General features: G+C 32.2%; 3 protein-coding genes across 6 annotated transcripts; 1 reads left to right on the forward strand and 2 right to left on the reverse strand.

The window, feature by feature from the left end:
* Positions 1-1,349: 1,349 nt before the first annotated feature.
* On the forward strand, positions 1,350-4,606 carry LOC100812825 (protein SEH1). 3 transcript variants are annotated; one of them, XM_006573741.4, is made up of 8 exons: positions 1,351-1,614; positions 2,084-2,195; positions 2,501-2,601; positions 2,849-2,926; positions 3,055-3,210; positions 3,473-3,585; positions 3,857-3,983; positions 4,095-4,606. In XM_006573741.4, exons 1-8 carry the CDS (start codon positions 1,453-1,455, stop codon positions 4,119-4,121), a joined length of 876 nt encoding a protein of 291 aa, XP_006573804.1. In that variant the 5' UTR covers positions 1,351-1,452; the 3' UTR covers positions 4,122-4,606. The 3 variants fall into 3 exon arrangements, with proteins under 3 accessions (XP_040873285.1, XP_006573804.1, XP_003517499.1); XM_003517451.5 differs by having other exon boundaries at positions 1,352-1,614; positions 4,133-4,606; XM_041017351.1 differs by lacking the exons at positions 3,857-3,983; positions 4,095-4,606 and adding an exon at positions 3,666-3,850 and having other exon boundaries at positions 1,350-1,614.
* Positions 4,607-5,544: 938 nt separating this feature from the next.
* WRKY12 (WRKY transcription factor 12) lies at positions 5,545-7,051 on the reverse strand. The gene is made up of 3 exons (NM_001354195.1): positions 6,562-7,051; positions 6,342-6,470; positions 5,545-6,247 (listed from the first exon to the last, which is right to left on the reverse strand). Exons 1-3 carry the CDS (start codon positions 6,873-6,875, stop codon positions 5,722-5,724), a joined length of 969 nt encoding a protein of 322 aa, NP_001341124.1. The 5' UTR covers positions 6,876-7,051; the 3' UTR covers positions 5,545-5,721.
* Positions 7,052-9,656: 2,605 nt separating this feature from the next.
* On the reverse strand, positions 9,657-13,504 carry LOC100814431 (transcription factor CPC-like). Of its 2 annotated transcripts, none has more exons than XM_006572826.4 (3): positions 13,314-13,504; positions 12,995-13,079; positions 9,657-10,246 (listed from the first exon to the last, which is right to left on the reverse strand). In XM_006572826.4, exons 1-3 carry the CDS (start codon positions 13,342-13,344, stop codon positions 10,123-10,125), a joined length of 240 nt encoding a protein of 79 aa, XP_006572889.1. In that variant the 5' UTR covers positions 13,345-13,504; the 3' UTR covers positions 9,657-10,122. The 2 variants fall into 2 exon arrangements, with proteins under 2 accessions (XP_006572889.1, NP_001240853.1); NM_001253924.1 differs by having other exon boundaries at positions 10,123-10,246; positions 12,995-13,082; positions 13,314-13,344.
* Positions 13,505-21,311: the final 7,807 nt, after the last annotated feature.

The raw sequence follows: 21,311 nt of genomic DNA on the forward strand, positions 1-21,311 counted from the left end.
AATATATGTATTGATATTTTCAAATAAAAAAGAATTATTTTTAATTAAGATTTGAATTTTCGTTGAATGAAGTGTTTATATTTAATGTTCAATTATGTGTCCAACAAGATTATTTTTTGAAAAATCATACATGTAAAAAAAGTTGAACTTCACATTTTTGTAAATTAAAATATAGCTGGCCAACTCAATATTTTAGGCAAACTGAGCCTACTTAACTAGCTTTTTGTACAATTTGACTAGGGGATTGAAACTTGGTATTAACAATACTAATAAAATGAGTTTTTTTTAAAAAAAATACTTTTTTTAAAGATAATAGTATATTCTCTGAGAAAAAAATATTAAACATACAAATTATTATGATATTTTTTATAAGATTATTTTTTTATTAAAAGAAATAAAACATAATTATAAATTTTCTAAGTATTTAATTAAAATATCATAAATAGATCCTTTAGAAGAGAAGAGGCCAAGGGAGGAGTTAAAAATGTATCAATATTTTAATTTGAGTTGGACAATGGCATGGAGTTTCAGTAAATGTTATGCCTATGTATATTTTCTATTCTCTGAACCTTGGGCCGCTACAAGCAACAGGAGTGACCATTCAATTAGCTAATACTGAAGCACTACAATCCCAGTAGGAATTGTACAAGATATTCTACGTTGAGTGAATGAATTAGTCTTCCCTGTAGATTAGAAATGCAAGGAGACAAACTCCACAAGCATAAATAACACCCCTTAGGAAACTGATTCTCATCACTTGCCCATTTAGAACTCTCTCTTACATACTCTATATATGTAACACACCTAGTACATCCCAACCTTTTCTGTTTATGCCTCTTGCTTTCTACATGCTTGCTAAATTTGAATAAAGTTATGAAAATGAGTCAACCTTAAATATAATTTTGAAAATAGAATGTCATTCCGTGTTACAATAAGATATCGTCTTAAAACATATTAATATTATCTCTGATAAATGAATAGATATTGAAAGGTAATAAAATTTACAAATAAAAAAGTATTTAATGAATAGTATTTTAACGTATATTTTTATTTTTTTCCTTCCAGTTACAATCTCTCAATATATAAAATAAAATATTAATTTTCCCAAATTATTAAAAATAAATGTATTTTTATTTATTTTAAAGATGTAAGGAAATAACTATAAAAACTTAACTATTAAAATTAGAATTATAAAATGACAAAAAAATGAGTAAATGAAAAGTTAATAAAAAAACTAAATAAATTAAATATTTTAAAAGATAAAAACAATGTCATACAACAACTTTAATTCATTGGGAAAAAAACTTGAGTATTATAAATAGATTTCAGGTAGTTTTATATTTTATTTTTTCATTTAAAAATAAACTTGTTGGAAAATTGGATTAGCGCGAGTGTTAAACCCCGGAAACTAGTTTTCAGGTTTGGGCAGTTTCAGTGCTCACTGAAAGAGAAATGGCGAAGGAGTTGTTGACTCTTGATAATGGCACAACCTGCACATCATGGAACTATTCTGGCACCAGGCTCGCTGCGGGTTCCGTTGATGGCACGCTTTCAATCTTCGATTCCCGCGACCCACCTTCATCTTCTTCCCTCCATTCTACTTTCAAATCTAGGGTTCGTCTTTCTAATCCTTTCAACTTCTTCTTTTGCTTTTATTGAATCGTGTAATCTAATTCGGACTAGATTTAGTTTCATTAAAACACCAACAAATAAATTTTAAGTTCTTTATGCATACTAGGAAAAAAAAAAAAAAAAGACACTCGTGCCTCTCCAATTTTTGAAAAAATAAAAATAATAAAAAAGTAAAATAATAGTGGGTAGTTTTTATGAACAGTGGGGTGTGGGTTAGTGGAAGGAAAAAGTGATAGTGATAAAAAAGAGATTTAAAAAAAGATAGTTATAAGGGTAAAATAGGAAGATAAATGTGGACACCAAAACATCTTATTCTCTTTGTATGTTGTTATAGATCATGTAGAAACAGTACTTGTGGAAGAGTAATTGTTCATTTTAACATGTTGTGTGTTATCCTTTTTATCGATGATACCAACATTGTATGTATTTACTTTTCCCTGAAACTGTGAAGGTTCTAGAAGGAAACATTGTGAAGATTGTTTGGATTCCGCCAGAGTATGGTGATGCAGTTGCGTGCATTTCTGCCGATGGAATTGTTTCATTGTGGGAGGAGGTCGCAGAAGGTATCATTACCTGTTTTTTTAGCTAAAATTGAAAAAATGCACTTCTTATAATAAGCAATCAATCGCTTGAGCTTAGGAACAGAGTTGTACGTTAGCTGTTAAAATGTTCCTGGTTTGGTGATACAATGTAGATGGCATGCTATGTTTATTGTTTTACATTTTCTGTACTTATTTTTACATCCACTAGTTAAGTTTGCATACGTTTAATGTTAACAGCTCAGAGCTTTTCATTCAATAAGTTATTTTTTAAGGAGTTTTATCCAGTTCATGCTGAAAGTCTGAAAATTAAAGTTGTCTTTGTGCAGATTCCCAGTCTCTTCAGTGGAAGATGTGCAAAAGCTTTGGAAACAGTTCAAGCAAAGTCCTTGATGCTCAATTTGGAATCTCTCTGACTAGTTTGAAAATGGTTAGTTATATAGCTTGAACAATTTCATTGATATTTATTTTGGAAATGTGTTTTTTATATCTAAATTTCAAATAGTCATATGTAATTATAGTTGACAGTTTGTTGGATGCAGTTTCACATTTTTTTTTAATCTATTTTCTCCTTGATTACATTGTGTGTGCCTTCTTTTATGTGAAATTCTGTAAGCATGCTTATAGCTAATTCACAAATTATTTACTCTTATTTATTAATTTTATGAAAATTATAGGTTGCTGCATATTCAGATGGGAATGTAAGAGTTTTTGAGCTCTCGGATCCCTTGGAACTGAGAAACTGGCAGCTTCAGGTAATACTAACTTCTTTTGCCTATTGGTCAAATTATACCTTCCCTTTGAGTCATAAAATGTGAAACTAAATATTCTTACTGCTAGAATATCAACTTATTATTCTTTTATTTCTGCTCTCTCTTTTTAGGCTGAATTTCAAAATGTTATCGAGTCAGTGTCTTCGTTTGGAAAGGCCTCATGCCTCTCAGCATCCATATCTTGGAATCCACAAAAAGGTGGAAGCCAGGAGTCCAGCTTCCTTGTAGGCTTCAATTCAAATACATCAGAGCTTAATTCTTCTAAGGTAACTCAACTCTACAATTGTGCCCTGTTATTTTATTGACTTCACTTTTCAGCTGTATTATCTATACTTTTATATGGTATGATTATTGCATTTTGGAATTGTCTCTCCATATCTGAACTGTGCATAACCTTGCAAATGATACAAGCTATGACAATGGGAAAGATTTCAGTATTTCAACTGCATAAATTTTTTCCACACCTTTCTTCTATTGGGTTTGGAGAGGGGAATTTTACATCTCTGGCATGTCATTTTTTTTCCACAGGTTTGGGAATTTGATCAGGCTCATCAAAGATGGCTTCCTGTGGCAGAACTGGCACTGCCTGAGGAGAAGGGTGATCAGCTTTATGCTGTTGCATGGGCACCAAATATTGGCAGGTAAAATATTTTTAAAATTTTTTTGGAAAAATGGCAATCACATTTATTGGCCTGGCAATGCTAATCACTTCCTCATATAGCTTGGCTGGCATCAAAAGAGTGGATTGGTGTGATAGCCGTGATTCCGTATAAGTCAACTAATGTGGGGAAGTTTGTTGTACTAGGTTCAGACTTGTTTTTATCTACCATCAGTCTTTACATTGTCAATGAAATGTGAAAGAACCTGTTCTGTTACATGCATATATTAGTAACTGGTATGATTTTCTTGTAGACCATATGAGATCATTGCGGTTGCAACCCACAAGGGACTTGCAATATGGCATCTTGGATTGAACCCTGATCATGATGGAAGACTCCCAGTAGAGAGAGTTGCACTACTGTCAGGTCACGAGGGCATGGTATATGATTTTAGATTTGCCTCTTCATATGTTCACGTCTACTTTTCAATGTCTTTCAGAGATCATACGTATGGATATTTGAACTTAGCTTTTGATTGATTATATGACAAGGTGTTGCTTACTGGAGTCTACCGTTAAATGCTGTTTAGGTGTGGCAAATGGAGTGGGATATGAGTGGAATGACTTTGGCTACTACAGGTCATGATGGAATGGTCCGATTATGGCAGTCGAATCTCAATGGCGTTTGGCATCAGCAAGCTGCATTTGAACCCACTTCTTAGCCACTCGTCACCAAGTTATACCCAGCCTTTTTATGTGGAAAACGAATCTCGTATGGGCTCTGGAGAGAAGGTTGAAAGATCTGTCTGTTTATTGATGATAATCGATATTTAAACCTCATTCAAATTGTTGTAAGTAGTAAACTGGCCTGGGTTTATTTTTGCCCCCCAAAATAGGATGATGTGTATTCTGTTGTGATTTAGGTGGACAATATTCTCGTGCTACATGATAGTTGTCATAAAATCGAAAATCGAATGGAAGCATGAAGAAAATGAGCAGAAGCAGAAAAGAGTTATCTGAGAAGGAAGAAAGGGAATTGGAATAGAAAAAATAACTTCAATGAATTATTGCTTCTGTCTAGTTTAGTTGTTAGTACAAGCTTTTATACATAGAGGAACTTAGTTACAAGTCTAACTAACTACTAACAACCATAACTAAAAGTTAGTTATAAGTCTAACTAACTACTACCAACCATAATCAACAACCAATTACTTTCTAACCATAGTTGACTCTCTAATGATTGACTTCTAACATAGCTAATAAGTTGTATGCTAGATGCCCATTTCATTTGCTCTCACCGATGTAGGGTGGCGTTTGTACAAATCATGCATTCGCTTTCTAGTAGCTTGTTTAACGATAAGACTTTCCTTAATGCTATATTGAAAATACACGTTTTAGAGAAAAGTTAAGGATATACTCTCTGAACACTTTAGTATTGGTTGATATTGATTAAAAATTACGATTTTATTAGACTATTTGTGGGATTGTGGGTGCATCATAGCTATCTTGACATGGGCTTTGGCCCAACAATGAAATAGAACCCTTAGTGCTTTACAGTGTTTACAGGTTGTGGAGAAAATGAAATATAACTAAATTGGATTGGATGAAAATACAACAGCATGGGGAAAGTATTTTTTTTAACTTAAGAAAAAAGTTAAAGGACCGTGGAATATAAGCACCAGTCGTGCAAATGAACATTTTAATTTCGTCACTCGATGTTCAATCAGCTTAAAATGGGCTATTATTATTTATTAGCTTTGCTGCTTCCTCTGTGATTCTGTGAATTCACACTACTTTCTTAACCCTTAAGAAGTCAGCCTTCAAACTCTCTAGATTCTTCCCCTATTTTGCAGCATGATCACACACCGTTCCCCTATTTTGATTGTCTGGGGGTTAATCTGTAGGTGTATAGGGTGCTTCTGGTGATTGTCTGGGGCTTAGACAGCCCAATCAATTCAGATGTATGATTCTAAATAAAATGGGTTTTGTTTAAAGAGAATTCGTTATTTAAAATGATTAAACCACCCTTAAGTAACGTGGTTATTCAGAATGAACTACAGGGGCATTTATTAGTGCTGTCTGGAGTGTTATACATCATCTTCAAATGCTAACCATACTTTCTACAAAATAGTATGAAATTCATTCTCAAGTGCAATTTCTGCAAATGCTAACCATATTTTCATATATTGAAGGGGAAATTTGGATAATCAATTCCCACTGCATCGAGCGAGAAATTAAAGTCGAAAATTGGAGAACTGGTGATTGATGTATCAGCTGAAACCAGCCGGGCAAGTTCAGAATCAGGGCAGGGCTTGTTACAGACCCCATCGAATTCATGTTCGAGGAAAGTCGGAGACACAAAATAATTTGATTCAGGTGTGTTTGCAGATAACGAGGATGTTTGGGAAAGGGTGCTAAAAAATGGATCATTCTCTAAGACCAAAGAAGGAAATAAGTCGTGGTAGTTATCTTGCGCCATGCATCCAAACGAAGCGGAAGGTGCCGTTATGTTATCCGTTTTGACAGTCAAGGAGCCGTCTTGTGTATAATCTGGTGACTTTGGCGGCAGAACGGCATCGTTTCGCTTACATGTGTGACTTCCTCGGTAAGTTATGTCAAAGATAGTGTGGTCTTCTTCTGATCTCTGCACTTGCTTTGTGGCAAAGCACCCCTTTGTTTTGCGGAAGGTGCACCTATAATAGCTTCTGCAACATGTAACAATCTATTGTTAATTAATTGTTTTCATTTGGGACCAAATTATTTTTTTTAAGAAAATTACATTCCCTCGTACTCGCGCACCTGGGATATTTTGCACTAAGGATATCTTTTTGTCCATATTTTCTCCAGCTGTAACCATCTTCGAGGGGTCCTTCAACGCCGTTCTCGATCTTCACTCTAATATGTTCCGTCCATTTCGGCATCATCTTTCTGAAACAAAATTGCTACCAGTGTTAATATAAAAAGATATAATTAATTAAATACTCATGCGTGCTACTAGAAGTCTCTTGGTAAAACTTGCCTTTTCTTCGAATTGTGTTTAAGTTCTTGATGATCTTCTTCAGCGTCTTCCCTCAGAGGAGTTTTGTCAATGGATAGTGGTGACTGTGGTGAAGAAGTTTTAGTTGGTTGTTGCATGGACACTGATTCATTCCATCTTAGAAAAAGCAAAGCCTTGTCATAAGAAGACAATATCCTCTGCAGTAGTGAGTGTGAGTCCCTAGCGTCAACCGAAGAGGCTGAACTCAAGTCTTCCTTCAACTTTCTTGCTACCTCCAACCCCTGAATTAGCTCACTGATGAGTGCGTTCTGCTCCCAATTCCTGTCGCTTTCCATTTTCTATTATCTTATTGTGCCAAAGAGCAATGACACTGTTTTTCTTTTCTTTCTAAAACAAGTTGCTTCTTACTAGGCAGAAGGAGAACAAGCTTTCTTTGAGTGTAAGTTGGTTTGGGGAAAAGGTTAGAGAGAGCAGTGTTTATTATGCTGAATGAAGTGAAGGATGGGCTTCTATTTAATGGTTAATGCATGTATCTATCTTAGGAGATTAATTTTAAGTTGGAAATAAGTCAAAGTTTGACTGAGACTGGTATTTTGTAAGTGAGTAATAGAATGCTGACCAAGTCAAGTACACGTAAGCGTGATGGTGATAAATGATTGGTGCTAATTTGCCAATGGAATATCGATATTTGAAGGTCAGAGTTGGAATGATGAGCACGGACCAGAGAATTTTCAATCCCCATTAGTCATTACGCGTTGTCGCTTTAAACTCATCCCATTACTGTTTTGTTTTTTCACCCGTCAATCTCTATTTATATCGTCTTCTAGAAGTGAAAAACAAAGGGATCATTCCACATCCTTGAGCCTTTAAGAAGACAAAAATATATAAATCAACGTGAGGTGTTCAAAGAAACAAACAAAAGGAGAATTTCTAGAATACTTTGACTAAATATATTATTATTTCATTTTTTTTTTTTAATTATTTGTTGTTTTAGGTTAATTGCATTTTATTTTCTATTTTTTTTATATTTTCATGCTGATGTATTTTTTTAAGTCACATTTTGTGACACTTTTTTATTAATATATAAATCTCATTTTGTTTTTACAAAAACTATTCATTTCTAGAAGCATAAATTAAGTATTTTTTTTTATTTATTCATTGGGGGCATCACGCCATCTCCGTTCGCCCCAACGTCAGCACCAGATGTTGTTTTCAGATCCAATGACGCTAGCGGTAGATCTACTGTGTATTTGGATAAGTGTTTACAAAATCAAATTTAGATGAAACTAATTTTGATTAAAATTAATTTTAAAGAGTTGTAATTTATATTTAAATATTTTTATTATAAAATAAGTTAGTATAAAATTCTTGACTTGACACAAAAATTACATAAAATTATTTAAACTCAGAATGATTTCTTGATCCAAAATTAGTTGTTGGATGTAAAATCAAATATGCAAAAATAATCTTATTTGATATTTCAACGTGATTCATTAGTATGAAATCAAACAAACTAATTAAGGCTCCATTTGTATTGTTGTCAAACGAAGTTTATTCAACGAGAGGAAAAAAATTTGTTTCCATTCATCATGTTAAGTTTATTCATATAACTCATGCCTTAGTTTTTTTTAATCGAAAAATAATATATACTAATAACAAGGGTATAAGAGATACCCAAAGTTAATTACAGAGCCTGATTTCCATCAAATCTTATGACATCAGTTACACCATATTTGGCATGTGAATCATGCAAATATTTAATAACCAAACTAAAATATCCGTTTACAATTACAAAGAAAAAATTTGCTAAGGCCTAAGACAGTTTATTGGTATGAAGTAGTTTGCCATTTGCTTTTGGAAAATGTTCCGTTCACATCTCGATGGGTTTACATGAAAAGAGACAGAGATAAAAGAGATAGAAATTATAGATATTAGAATAAATACCTGACAATGTTTTTTTAGATGCATTTATATTATTGAACACTGTATTATTGAATCTTTGGATTCATTGAGGCCTACACAACAATCTTTAGTATTCTCCATAATAATAATAATAATTAATCTCATTCATGTAAAACTGTCTAACAATGACAATAGTTAAATTTTCTGACATAGTTCATGTTTGTTACACCATCTCATTTTGTTAGTCGATCTCTGTAATATCAATTCTATTAATGTGAAATTGCCTAATATAATGACTTACTTGATATGTTCTGTTACAATTCAATTCTCACATTATTTTTAACACTTTAATGTCTTAAACATATTGAAACTAAATTTTAACTTCATTTCTGTTCGTTAATTGATATCCGACCTAAATTGCAAAACTAACCATTACAACTTATAGGACTCCAACGTTTTGAAGATGATTGAGCTTGTGAGTTACAAAGAGGACTATACTATCTCAAGAAATCATGAATATTATTAATTGACTTTTATCATTTATTTCATTAGGAACTTTATAGAAAATTCAACAATACTTCTGCCTATAGTAAGGTTTTTGAGGAACTTATAAATTCTTTCATTAGCTTATAAGCTACTTTGACCATTTAAGCTTGTTTGGTACATATAAGTTTATTTTCAATAAGCTACTTTAAGTCATGATTTAGAATCATGTTCTAAAGTTTCTTTGTTTAAAAATCCTTATGTTCTTTTTTACAAATTCTAGAGTTTCTTTATTTATTTGAACAAGTCATGGTTTAGTAAGTTAGAAGTTTACTTTCGTGAATATCATCTTCGTATGGTAATGTAACTCTACAGTTTTTCTATACCAAAATGTATTTGAAACTTCCGCACATACGTTTTATTTGTATTACGATATATAAATTGTTATGATGTTGATCACCGGAATGTAAGAGCGTGATTGAGAGAGATTTATGAGTGAGAGTGTGTGTTGTTATTAATGAATCAAAGTTGTCTTTATAGACCACTTGGGGCCTTTTGATGGGAAAATCAGTTATTTGCGTTACATGGCCTACCTCGACAATTACACATATGTGGCTTCTCTTTTATATGTCGGCATAGCTTAGTAGAACTCAACCTATTATGTATCGTTGGGGTTATCCCCATAACATAAATGAAAAAATCATAAATTCAAATAAATCACTCAAATTAAATCAGACTAATACACACCTTTTTCTTTTATACAAACCAACATGCAAACTTTTCCATAGCTTCTATATGAGATACTCATGACCGATTAACGAAAGTGTACATTAATTCTCATCTCAACGACAAGAAATACAATTGACGATAATTCTGTAAGATTTAGAACAGAATTTATAGGGTTAAATATATTTTTAACTCTAATGAAATTTCATTTTTTTACTATTTCAAATCATTTATTAATTTTTTCGTCATAAATATCAGTCTATCAAAGAGATTAAAAATGGCAGAAAAAAGTATAAAAAATTTAAGAAACTGATATTGATAACAAAAAAATAAACAAGAGACTAAAAATATACAAAATAATTCACAGAGACCAAAAAAAAAAAGAAATTTTATAGACACCAAAAATATATTTAACCCAATTTTATATATTTAGCAGAATTATGCCCAGAAAAGATACATGACCAGAGAAAATCACGAGTCTTGGGTTTTACTTCCGTTTCTTTTAACAGAAAAAGCATCGCCGTGTCTCATAATCCAGAATCTCTCTATTTCTTCTGCTTTACGACCGGGAATGCGACCAGCTATCAAATTCCACCTATTAAATAGAGAAGTCATACAAATATAAATTACTAAAGAACAAGAGAAGTTTTTCATTTATATCTACAAATAAATATACTAGATGTTAGAAGTATGATCCAATTAATCATCCTCAAAAGAGATGTTGATAGGTCAAACACAAGATATTAGGACACATGAAGAAAATATCAAAGTCTCAGAAACAACAAGGAAAGGCCAATGTTGTTGAGGATCAACTTAAAAAGTAATAACCATTTGCAATGGCCTGCTTTACTACAAAAAAAAAAAAAACCCCACAAAAACTTGGCTTATTAACAATGATTGTGAAAAACATGACTTATGATCAAAAGCTCTTCACATATCGCAACCAAATTGTTATATATTTTCAAATTCAAAATTGAAATGAAGCACACAATAACAAAAAAAGGAATATAGTTGCAATTAAAAGTCACTCAAGTTATTTTGAACTTAATCTTTGATTTTTATTTGTTCTTAAAATTAATTAAAAAAATTAAATGTTATTTAGTTTTTGGATAAATGTTATAAAATGTTGTTTGAATATAAAGTTTGTGTTATTAAAGATATACAAACAACATAGAATTGTTCAAAGTTTGAATGAAAGGTAAGAGCTTTGCCTTATATTTGCTAAGAAAGGAGTGAACTACAAATAAAGAAGACAAAAAATAAGGAATAGAAGCAAAAGAAGAACACAAAGATAATGAAGAAGCTTAATGTTCAAAGGAAATGAAGATGTGGATGAAGAACCTATAAGAGGAACCAGGCCACCTTCAAACATCTATCAAAGGTACCATGTTATCATGGAGCATACAAGTTATTAAAGTTTGTGTTATTAAAGATATACAAATGACATAGAACTATTCAAAGTTCAAATGAAAGGTAAGAGCTTTGCCTTATATTTGCTAAGGAATGAGTGAACTACAAATAAAGAAGATAAAAAATAAGGAATAGAAGTAAAAGAAGAACACAAAGATAACGAAGAAGCTTAATGTTCAAAGAAAATGAAGATGAGGATGAAGAACCTAAAAGAGGAACTAGGCCACCTTCAAACATCTATCAAAGGTACAATGTTGTTATCATGTAACATACAAGTTATGACGAAGCTACAATTGACAAAAAATGAAAGAGAAGTTCAAGATGATTGGAAGAATAAAAAACTAGACATGTGAGTCGTAGGAAAATTTAAAATTGAATGTAGATGTGATCTCATCTCACTCTATAAAGATCGATGATGATAAGGTTATACATAAATCAAAAGAAATAAAGTCAAATTTGAAACATGAAATTTAAATTGGATGTCCATATATATTAAGTTAAAGAGGAGTGGTTGAAGCCTTTAGAAAAACAGAAAAGAAAGGAGTGTTGAAAATACATCTAAATATTTGTAATTTGAAATAATTTTAAAAAATTGTTAATAATGTTTCAAATTTTTAGGATGCTATTTAGAAAAGGTTAAAAATATTTTTTTTTTATCGTTTAAACTTCAATAGATTTTTAATGTGATTGTTTTTAAGATTAAAATATTGTTAGTATTCAAATTTTCTATTACACTTTAAGTCCTTAATTCTATGTATAGAATTCAAAAAGAAAAGTTTAAGTAACCATATGTTAATACATGTCCTCTCTCTTAAAATTATTTTAAAATAAGACTTGATTCAAACGCATTAATTGTTTGTTTCGATAGAAAAAGAAGAGGAAGGATTCTCCCAGTAAAGAAAACAGGCCACTACACACGATTCCTACTATTAATAGTGTTTCTTTCGGATTTAAGCTAAAAGGAACAAAGCTGTCACTTGTATAATAAATTGAAAGACAAAAACACACTAAATTATCTCTTCTTTTTTTTTTTTACTTAAGGTATTTATGTTATTTTACACACATTTTTTTCTTTTTTTATTAAATAATCCAAAAATCGTTTCATTTTTTTCCTTTTCTTTTATTTTCTCACTTAATTTCATTATTTTACTTTGACTTCTGACCTAATTAACCAAATACACCATAATCCATACTGATCAAAATATAGAACTCGGCTTTTTAAGTACACAAGAGTAGAAATATGTTTTGGTACGATAGGTTTGTGAGGTAATTAAGTATTTTCTTTCTGACTGACTTTTGTCTGTATGCCCCTCTAACCATTTGGTACAAGAAGAACTTATTACTACCAAATAGTCAAAGTTTCAGGTCGGCTGGCATGTGTCCTTAAACTAAACTATACTTGTTGCAGGGTGAATTCTAAGATGCGCCCCAAAGGTTAAGCTGAATGGATACGTGCATACATCTAGTATTATAACCATTGATTCGTTTTTTCTTTTAAATCAAAATATAGAACGCATGCATGACTTGATCCATGGTTAAGAAAATTCTAGGTGCACCCATGGTTAAAACTTTTTGGATGCATGCTAGCTAGCTAGAAGACTGTTTTCATCTATGTCGCAGCACCCAGGCTACTTTCTGGAATTGTACCTCATCCCACTAGTTAAAATAAATCGAAAAGATAAAAGAAAAGCTGAAAGTATATCTCCTATAGGCTATAACAAGCAAATTAAAGACATTGATTCATCATCTGGAAATATATAATAAAGAGATTAATATTATACTAGTATATATAACACACATAATCACTCTCATGCTAATTCCAATGTATATAGTTCGAGTTAAATTAATGCGCAGAAACGGAAATCCATGTTAAAGTAGTGTAGGTGCAATGGGGACTAAGAAACAAAATGCAGGGATTATAAAATATGCTTACTTGTCCCCGACTAGCTTGTACATCCTGCGAATGAGATCCTCCTCTTGCTCGCTCATGTGTATGACTTTCCACTCATTGCTGCTAACTTCTGCATCCGTACGTTAAACATTTATCAATATATATATCCTACTCCTACTTATGGATGCATCTCGCCGATGTTCAATCTCTTAATTAATTAGTACATGTATAAATTAAATAAGAGACCCACTTCAGATATAATTAAAGAGAGATCGAAAGGTATATATAGACAATTCAAAAGTGCAAGAGGTAGAAATAAATTGATGAAAATGGTAGCACGGAATGAAATTTAAAAAAAAACCTTCAGAGGTTGTAGTTGCGGTGGTGGACATGGATCTATCTTTGCCTTCTGAGCTGCCTGATATGATACAAACAAGGAGGGAGGGGTGCAGAGACTGCTGATCAGAGGAGTTCAAGATAATCTGTTCTCAAAGTGGGGAAACGTGAGATAACTTATAGCTACCATCTAATTCTACAGTACTTTCTCAAAGTGCGGAGTATTATTTTTTAATAAATAAGAAAAAATATACAGTCATAATAAAATGTATTAATAAAAAAATGAACAATATAACTGTTTATAGCTCTGGCTCTGCTCCTGGGTCAGTCAAACTAATGTTAATATATAGTATAACCTTCTAGAAGAGATATACAAATCCCCTAGCGTTGTTGGTTTTGTTTAATATTTCACGATTTCCATTTTAAATAAACGAAAATGTCAGATCCACGTCAAGTAAAAAAATACAGTTTCTTCAAAAAATAGTGAACGTGTACACGTCGATCAAGCAGTTAGGAGAACAAATTTTTGGGTGGATTAAATTTTTTTTATTATCGAAAATACCTGTTATAATCTATGAGATTTATTTTTATATTTATTTTATGGCACCGACGTACATGACTGTATACGCTAAATATACCACTACTTCATATTTATCTAGATAAACGATAAAATGATTGTAAAGAATTTTGCGGACAACGAATGAATTTTCCAAGGTTCCCTGTCAAATCTTCTAGGAGTAGATTGGATAATTTGTTGGTCTTTATATATATATATATATATATATATATGGCAGAGGGTTGAAAGGCCAAAGTACCTTTAAAAAATGACTGCTTGGTGGATACATCACATGGTGGGAACGGCTGGTACAAAACCATCGATCGCACTTTATAAAATTGAGTTTGACGAGTAGATATCTTTTTTTGTGTTGAAGCATTAATAATTGAATTCTGATTTAATTATTAAATTTGGAGAATTGGACAAGAAATGGTATTATAACTGAGTGGCGCTATTGCTGACGTTATAAACGAAGAGATGCATCCAATTAGAGTATGGTTGGATTAAGTAATTCTAGAAACTTGTTTTAATGTCGTCGAAAGAGAGCTCTCCTCGCTCGTTGATGCTAATGGTCCTTTCTTAAGTTCATAGATTCTAGAAAGCCATGGCATAGACTAGACTATTCGCCCAGAAAGATTTCGTTACCGAAATATATATTGAGAATATTACGTAAGAGTAAGATATGCACACAATTCAAATATATTGATATTAGAATCCTTGTTCTTTCTTTTATACAAAAGAGTTTTTATATTAACCATAAAAAAACAAAAATAAAAAGTCACTTTTTAATAACACAGACAGACACTTTTTACCGTGGATGTATCTTTGCGACTTTGACCAACCTGGCGACTAGTTGTCTCCGTGGTAGATTCTACATTTGACCAATTATTTACCTGTGGAACAAATCATGGTGAAATGTTGAAATGATCGAATGAAGCTTCAACGTGGAAAGTAGATTGCCTAGATGCGTACGAAGCTTTTATTTTCCAGTGAATATAGAAATGCTTTATTGTTTTTTTTATTTGTTCGAAATAGTTGGACTTAATAGTTTGAGGATGCAACATATTCGAAAATTGAAAGTGACAATCCTTTATCAAAAATTTTAAGATACGATTACTTCGGTAAAAATGTAACCAAACTTTAAACACAAGTGAGGTACAAATTGAATTTTTTTTTTCAAGTGACAATGTCCAACCATTAAAAAAGATGCATGACTCATCAAGTGAATTGAATCCCCTATTCAAAGTTGAATTGTATTGAGTCATGGGCAGGTCCATTTCAACGGCAAATTAATCCATTTGGGTTTCTTTTACAAACTTATTTTCAGTATGGATCTCTTTTTAAAATAATTTATGGGGGGGGGGGGGGTGTCGTTTTAGACGTAGGGCTAAAGGGATCCCACCAGCATGCACGACGAGATAGCGGAGGTGGAGACGCGTGGCGGATGATGAAATCGTTGGTTTGACTCATGGGTTGAAGATGACATGGCATGGGTGTAGTCATTACCACTGGCGAAATAGCCAGTGATTTCACCACCACTGTTGGCGACACAGCCATGCATGGTTCAGACGCGCCAGACTAGGGCAAGGTGTAGGGCACAGCTAGGCACAGTGGCTCTCGCCACTTTCACTGGCGGGACAACATGTTGGTCACGCAGCTGGGACTGGCGAGTTTGGTCTTGAAAAATTCCTTTAAATGGCACCCTGCTGCCATACTTTAGTCTGCCTTTCAAAAATTTTGAAGCTTAGAAATTTTCTCTCCCTTCAACTTTGAACTTCGAATTTTTTCTCAGCTCTGTCAGCCTTCAAATTTCAAATTTTTCACCCTTTAACTTTGAAATTTCTCATCCTTCAACTTTTAAATTTTTCAACCTTCAACAAATTTCTCAGCCTTCAACTTTTAATTTTGTGAGCTTTCAACTTTCAAATTATTTGAAGTAATTATTTAAAGTGCTGAATAAATTTTGAATCTGAGAATGTTGTAATATTTGTTATCTTAAATTAGTTTGGTGTTGATCATTTCTTTTAGTGGCTTTAAAATTTCCGAGCTTTAATAACTTAATTAACGTACCTTATAAAATTAATAACTTAATTAACTTACCATATAAAACTAAGACTTAAAACTAACGTACCTTATCAAACTAATAACTTAATTAACTTACCATATAAAACTAAGACTTAAAACTAACAACATTCAAAAGTAATAACTAAAACTAAGAACTTAATATCATTTATTATTTCATTACATATAAACTTTATAATATCTAAAGTAATTTACTTAATTATTAAAATAGAAACAATTAAATAATTAAAATGCAACAAATATTAACTAACTTACCAACTTTCAAAGAACTGAAGAAAAGATGAAGAATATAAGAAAGCTTGCAAGCACTAGCGTAAAAGGCACACACACGAGGAAGATGAATGCATGCCTTCTCTCCTTAACACAGTCTTTTTATTCACCAAGCTGATCTCGTCAGGGGTAATGGCGATACCAAGCTAACCCCATATCCTGCCAATACTATTGGCGATACCAAGCTAACCTGTGCCTGTGTTATGACTTTGGCAAGTGTACCAAATCGTTACAAGTAGTAAAGTTCTCGGAAGTCCGAGTGTCGAATCCACAGGGACTTTGTTTGTACTTAGATTAATGCAAACCCAATTTAAAAGCAAGAGATAAGAATTTAAGAATAAAAGATAAAGAAAGATAGAAGATAAGGTAAAGAAAAGATAAAAGATTTAAAGATAAAATTAGAAGATAAAAGAATTAAAGATAAAATTAAAAGATAAAGAAAAAGATGAAAGATAAGAAAGATAAAAGATTTAGACAAAAGATAAATTCAAGATGAAATAGTGTTAGGAACTGACTTGCCTTATCTGCCTAGGATGTATGAGTTTATGATTTTTTCTTTACCAATTCAGGTGATTTTATCCCACCCACATCTATTCATTTACTTGCCCCTGATGCCTCACGATGACAAGCCTATTTTACCTATCTATCCCCCAAATGCCTTTGCAAAGACTCAATAGATAAAATGCATGAAGTTCTAATTCTAGATGTTTGCTTTGACGCATGGGCATAATGCAATGATTTTATTATGATATTTTTTCTTCTTGTTCTATTAGAAGTTATCCTCTCCCGAGCCTCTAACCCCTAACAGAATATAAAGATGAGTATGCAAGATAAAAACAGAAAAGAAAATAGGAAAGAAAAACCTGGTATTGCATTGATAAATAGTGAAGAGTACATCATACATCACATTGGCTTCTAGGCCTGCCAGGCCCTAACTAAGGGTTTAGCCACTCATGGCCATTGAGGGCTTTACAAGTAGAAGAGGGGTGAAAGAAAGGAAGAGAGTAAATGAAACCCCTAGGAGAGGGGGTTCTATCGTGGTGTGTTTTGTCCCTTGGACTGGCTGCTGAAGTGGGCTTTGGGCCTTCGTAGGCGCGCTCAGCGCGACACCCCCACGCTCAGCGCGTGTAGATCTCGCGCTTAGCGCGCATGTTGCAGGCTTAGCGCACGCTTCTGTTAGATCGCGGGCTTAGCGCGCGTGTTGCAGGCTTAGCGCACGCTTCTGTTAGATCGCGGGCTTAGCGCGCGTGTTGCAGGCTTAGCGCGCGCTTCTGTTGGTTCATGGACTTAGCGCGTGACGCACACTTAGCGCGCGTCTTGGGCTGGGCCTGCTTCAGATTTTCTTCTTTTCTTCAATTTTTCTGGCCTTTTTGCTTGTGACACCTCCAGTTTTTATATCTGCAGCCAAAATTCAACAAAACATCAATTCTTTAATATTTAAGCGCAAATAACTGCTAAATAATTATTTTTAAAGACAATTTTGCCTTATTTTCTACTATCAAAATACAATTATTTAGCAGTTATCAGCCTACACCCTAGCCTTTGGTCCTCTACGCCCTAGCCTGAACTGCAGCAGTTTGGTCTCGCCATTGCCCCTGGCGAGACCTGCCATGTCAGCCTTAAATCGCTGGTTTGACTGGCGATTTCCTCATGCATGTATCTCGCCAAAGCTACTGGCGATTTCCTCCCTCCACGTGTCGCTACATGGTCAAATCGTCAATATTGCTGGCAATTTCTTTGCAAGTTGCATGCACCCTACGTAGAAAATAGACTCATGCCGAAAATTGTTTAAAAAGAACCCCATTTGGAGAATTACTTTGTAAAAGGAGCCCCTTGGAGGCAATTTGCCCCATTTCAACATGTTTAGAGACCGATGAGACTTCCAAATCTCGAGCCAACAGTTTAACCTAGCCAAATCAATCAGAGTGTAATAATTAACTATGATCAAACCAAATGAAGAGATCGAGTTGAACAAAGAGATAAACGTAATCTAAATACATGGTTAATTTTGGTAAAATTCTCTATTTTTTATAATATTTTATTAAAAAAATAGTTTATAAATTGATAATATAAAACACTTACTATTAAATAAATTAATAATTATTTATGATTATATTAATAATTTATAATTATTAAATTAATTATCCTCTCTTTAACTTTTGTCGAATAAAATACAAACATGTAATTTCTTAAGAAATTTGTTCAAGAACTTTCTATTAATAGAAGATGAGAGAAATTATATTTCTACATCAAAATTATATAAAAGAAATTAATAGAATGATGTTTTAAATTCACGTGGCTTGAGTTTTTCTATTTAGCAAGTAAATAAGTAACACAATTGACTACTTTTTTTTCCTAAGCCAATGTTAGTTATTAACTTTACTAGAATGTTAGGAAAAATAATTCGAACACATGACATCTTTTTTCTTCCTTTTTTTTCTTCAATTATTAAGTCAATATTCTTATAACACAATCGATAACTTAAAAAAACAAAAGCCTATAACTATGTTTTTTTTTAAAATATGGTTTAAATTTAGCATACTAATTTTTTTTTTAAAATAACTTTTTGCCTCGTCCTATTTATATTTCGATAACTTCTCTTAAAACTATAATAAAATAAATAATTGAAATTTTTTTATAAATTTTCATTAAACAGACAGGTAGGAGAGAATAGAATGGAGGAGCGCTAGTCCTCTGAAAAGTGTTCACATACAACAGGATTTATGTAAATGGGTTGGTGATGATGGATGGTTGCCAAGAACACTCTATGGGTAGTTAGGACTTAGGATTGTTACTTGTCGAGTTGTTACAACTGTACAGGCAGCTGCTGCAATGACCCCATTCCTATTGCATCTAACCTATATTTTCTTCTTCAATCAAGTTTTTATTTTATTCTAAATTACTTAATCTCTTAAGTTATTAAGATAATATAATTTATTTTCTAAAGGTCAACTCCATCTTCAAGAACGCTAACTGCCTCTTCTTTCCGTGGTGATCTTATACGAGAAAAAATCATGCATCATTGTCAAGTCAGAATGAATAAGGTAGAATTATAAATTCTAGAATTTATAAATATTATTATGAGATCTCATAATAATATTTATAAAATCAGATTTTAGAAGAAAAAATATTATATATTTTTTTCACATGTATCTTTTTAAAAAAATAATCCTACCCAAAAAATGATTAAATACTAAATATATATGAACACACCTCAACATAATTTCATCCACTCCGAATAAAAACTAACCATTAATATTTCTCAATAAAAAAAATAATTCAAACTTTGATATATAATTTTATGGGAACTAATTAAGCCTTTTTATTATATCCAATATAGTAATTAGTTATTTTGCTTAACAAATTATTAAAACTTATTTAGAATATTAAAGGTTAGATAATTAATTTTGATAATCACCAAAGTCCGAGGATGGAAGCAAATAATTATTTTCATTTCATATTAATAGTTTCTTATTTTTACTTTTTTATATAAGATAATTGTAAAGGTAGTTTGGCAACTAATAAAGTGAAGGACCGCATTAAAGATTTATTCTAATCTTTTTTATAATTTATCCCCTTTAAGATGTAACAAGGAAGTTACACGTGAAATAGAAGGACTTTTGATAGTTTGATACTATAAACGATAAAATGAAAAAAAGGGGAAACAGGGACAAGACAAGGAGGGAATGTCAAACAGGAAACATAAATATTTGCATTAACGCTTATGTGATCGATTAAAGATGCCATCGAGGACTTAAAGTTGCTTTAATTCTTTGTTATCGTCCTTCAAGGCTGCTGCTAAAGGCTAACCTCTCTTGTTAATTATTCCAGCTAAAGCATGTTTGATCCCACGTGAAATATTGTCGTTATTAACAAGATATTAAGGCTGAAATAAGGCTTAATCGATGTCTTTTTCTAGGTCAGACATTGTTACCTTTGGATATAAGGATAGATTAATTAACGATGTAGATCATCAGGGTGTAGCAAATGCATAATGCATGTAGTATAGTGCAGTGGCAAACTCATGTTTCGATAGCATTAGGTCTCGGGTTTGATCCTCTGGATGATGTTTTTCAGTGTTTTTTTTTTTCTTGCAGGTTTTCCATTTCCATTTTATTTGAGTTAAAAATAATGAAAGCTAAATCATCTTGGATTCAAAATCATGTATATAATTAACTGTTATGAGCACCCTACGAAACATGTAGTTGATGTTGCTGACGTTATATCTGAATAATTATTTAAACACAAAATTAAAATCATAAAGTATCACACAGAAAAATTGTTATTTATTATCAAACTAATTAAAATTGTCAAGTATAGATTGAGATTGCTTTTGTCAAAATGATCTTTGTTTAATTTTAATATAAAAAAAACCTGTTTACAATAACTTTTATTTACTAAGTTATTTATTGAATAAGCCTTTTAAAATACTTTTTATTTTGATTTTCTTCATGAAGAAAGTAGAGAATGAGACATAAAACAGATCGAAATGAGTTCCAGTGACGTGCATTAATTAATTAAAATTGAATTTAACAATGACAATGGAGAAAGGGCTTTGGTTCCTCCGCTAGCATGTGCTTCCTTTCGTTTTTGTTCAGCTTCTCATCTGCAGCAACATCTAAGCGTCTTCCTTTGACAGTTTTCAGTTTCCGTCAACGTGGATGGACAAGGTTTGGCCCTGTTGAACAAACGTTCGAGTTATTGGAGAGGCTTTATATATGATCACCATCAACAAGCAGTTCACACTACTAATCATGTCTTTTATACAATGGTCCTGGTCCTGTAGAAACATGCACATGTCTCTTTTTCATGCCTTTCTACACATACGGTTTCGTTTTAAAATCCTTCTTCCTCGGGTTTAATTATCTGAATATTCAAATAATTGATTAAACCACCAAATTTTCGTCAAACATTTAACCTCTCTACTAAATTATAATAGTTTCTGAAGTAATAAAACTGCTTAAGTAATCTTGAATAATTAAATACTCGTCATTTTATTTTCTTGATTGATGTATTTCAGTAAAACTGAAGGACTAATTTAAAAGATTTTTTAATATTTAAGAGGCTACTTAATATACTTTTTAATGCTTCTAGGACTTCTTAGTATTTTTTTTC

The sequence above is a fragment of the Glycine max genome, chromosome 1 (assembly GCF_000004515.6).
Source record: "Glycine max cultivar Williams 82 chromosome 1, Glycine_max_v4.0, whole genome shotgun sequence".
NCBI lineage: Eukaryota > Viridiplantae > Streptophyta > Magnoliopsida > Fabales > Fabaceae > Glycine > Glycine max.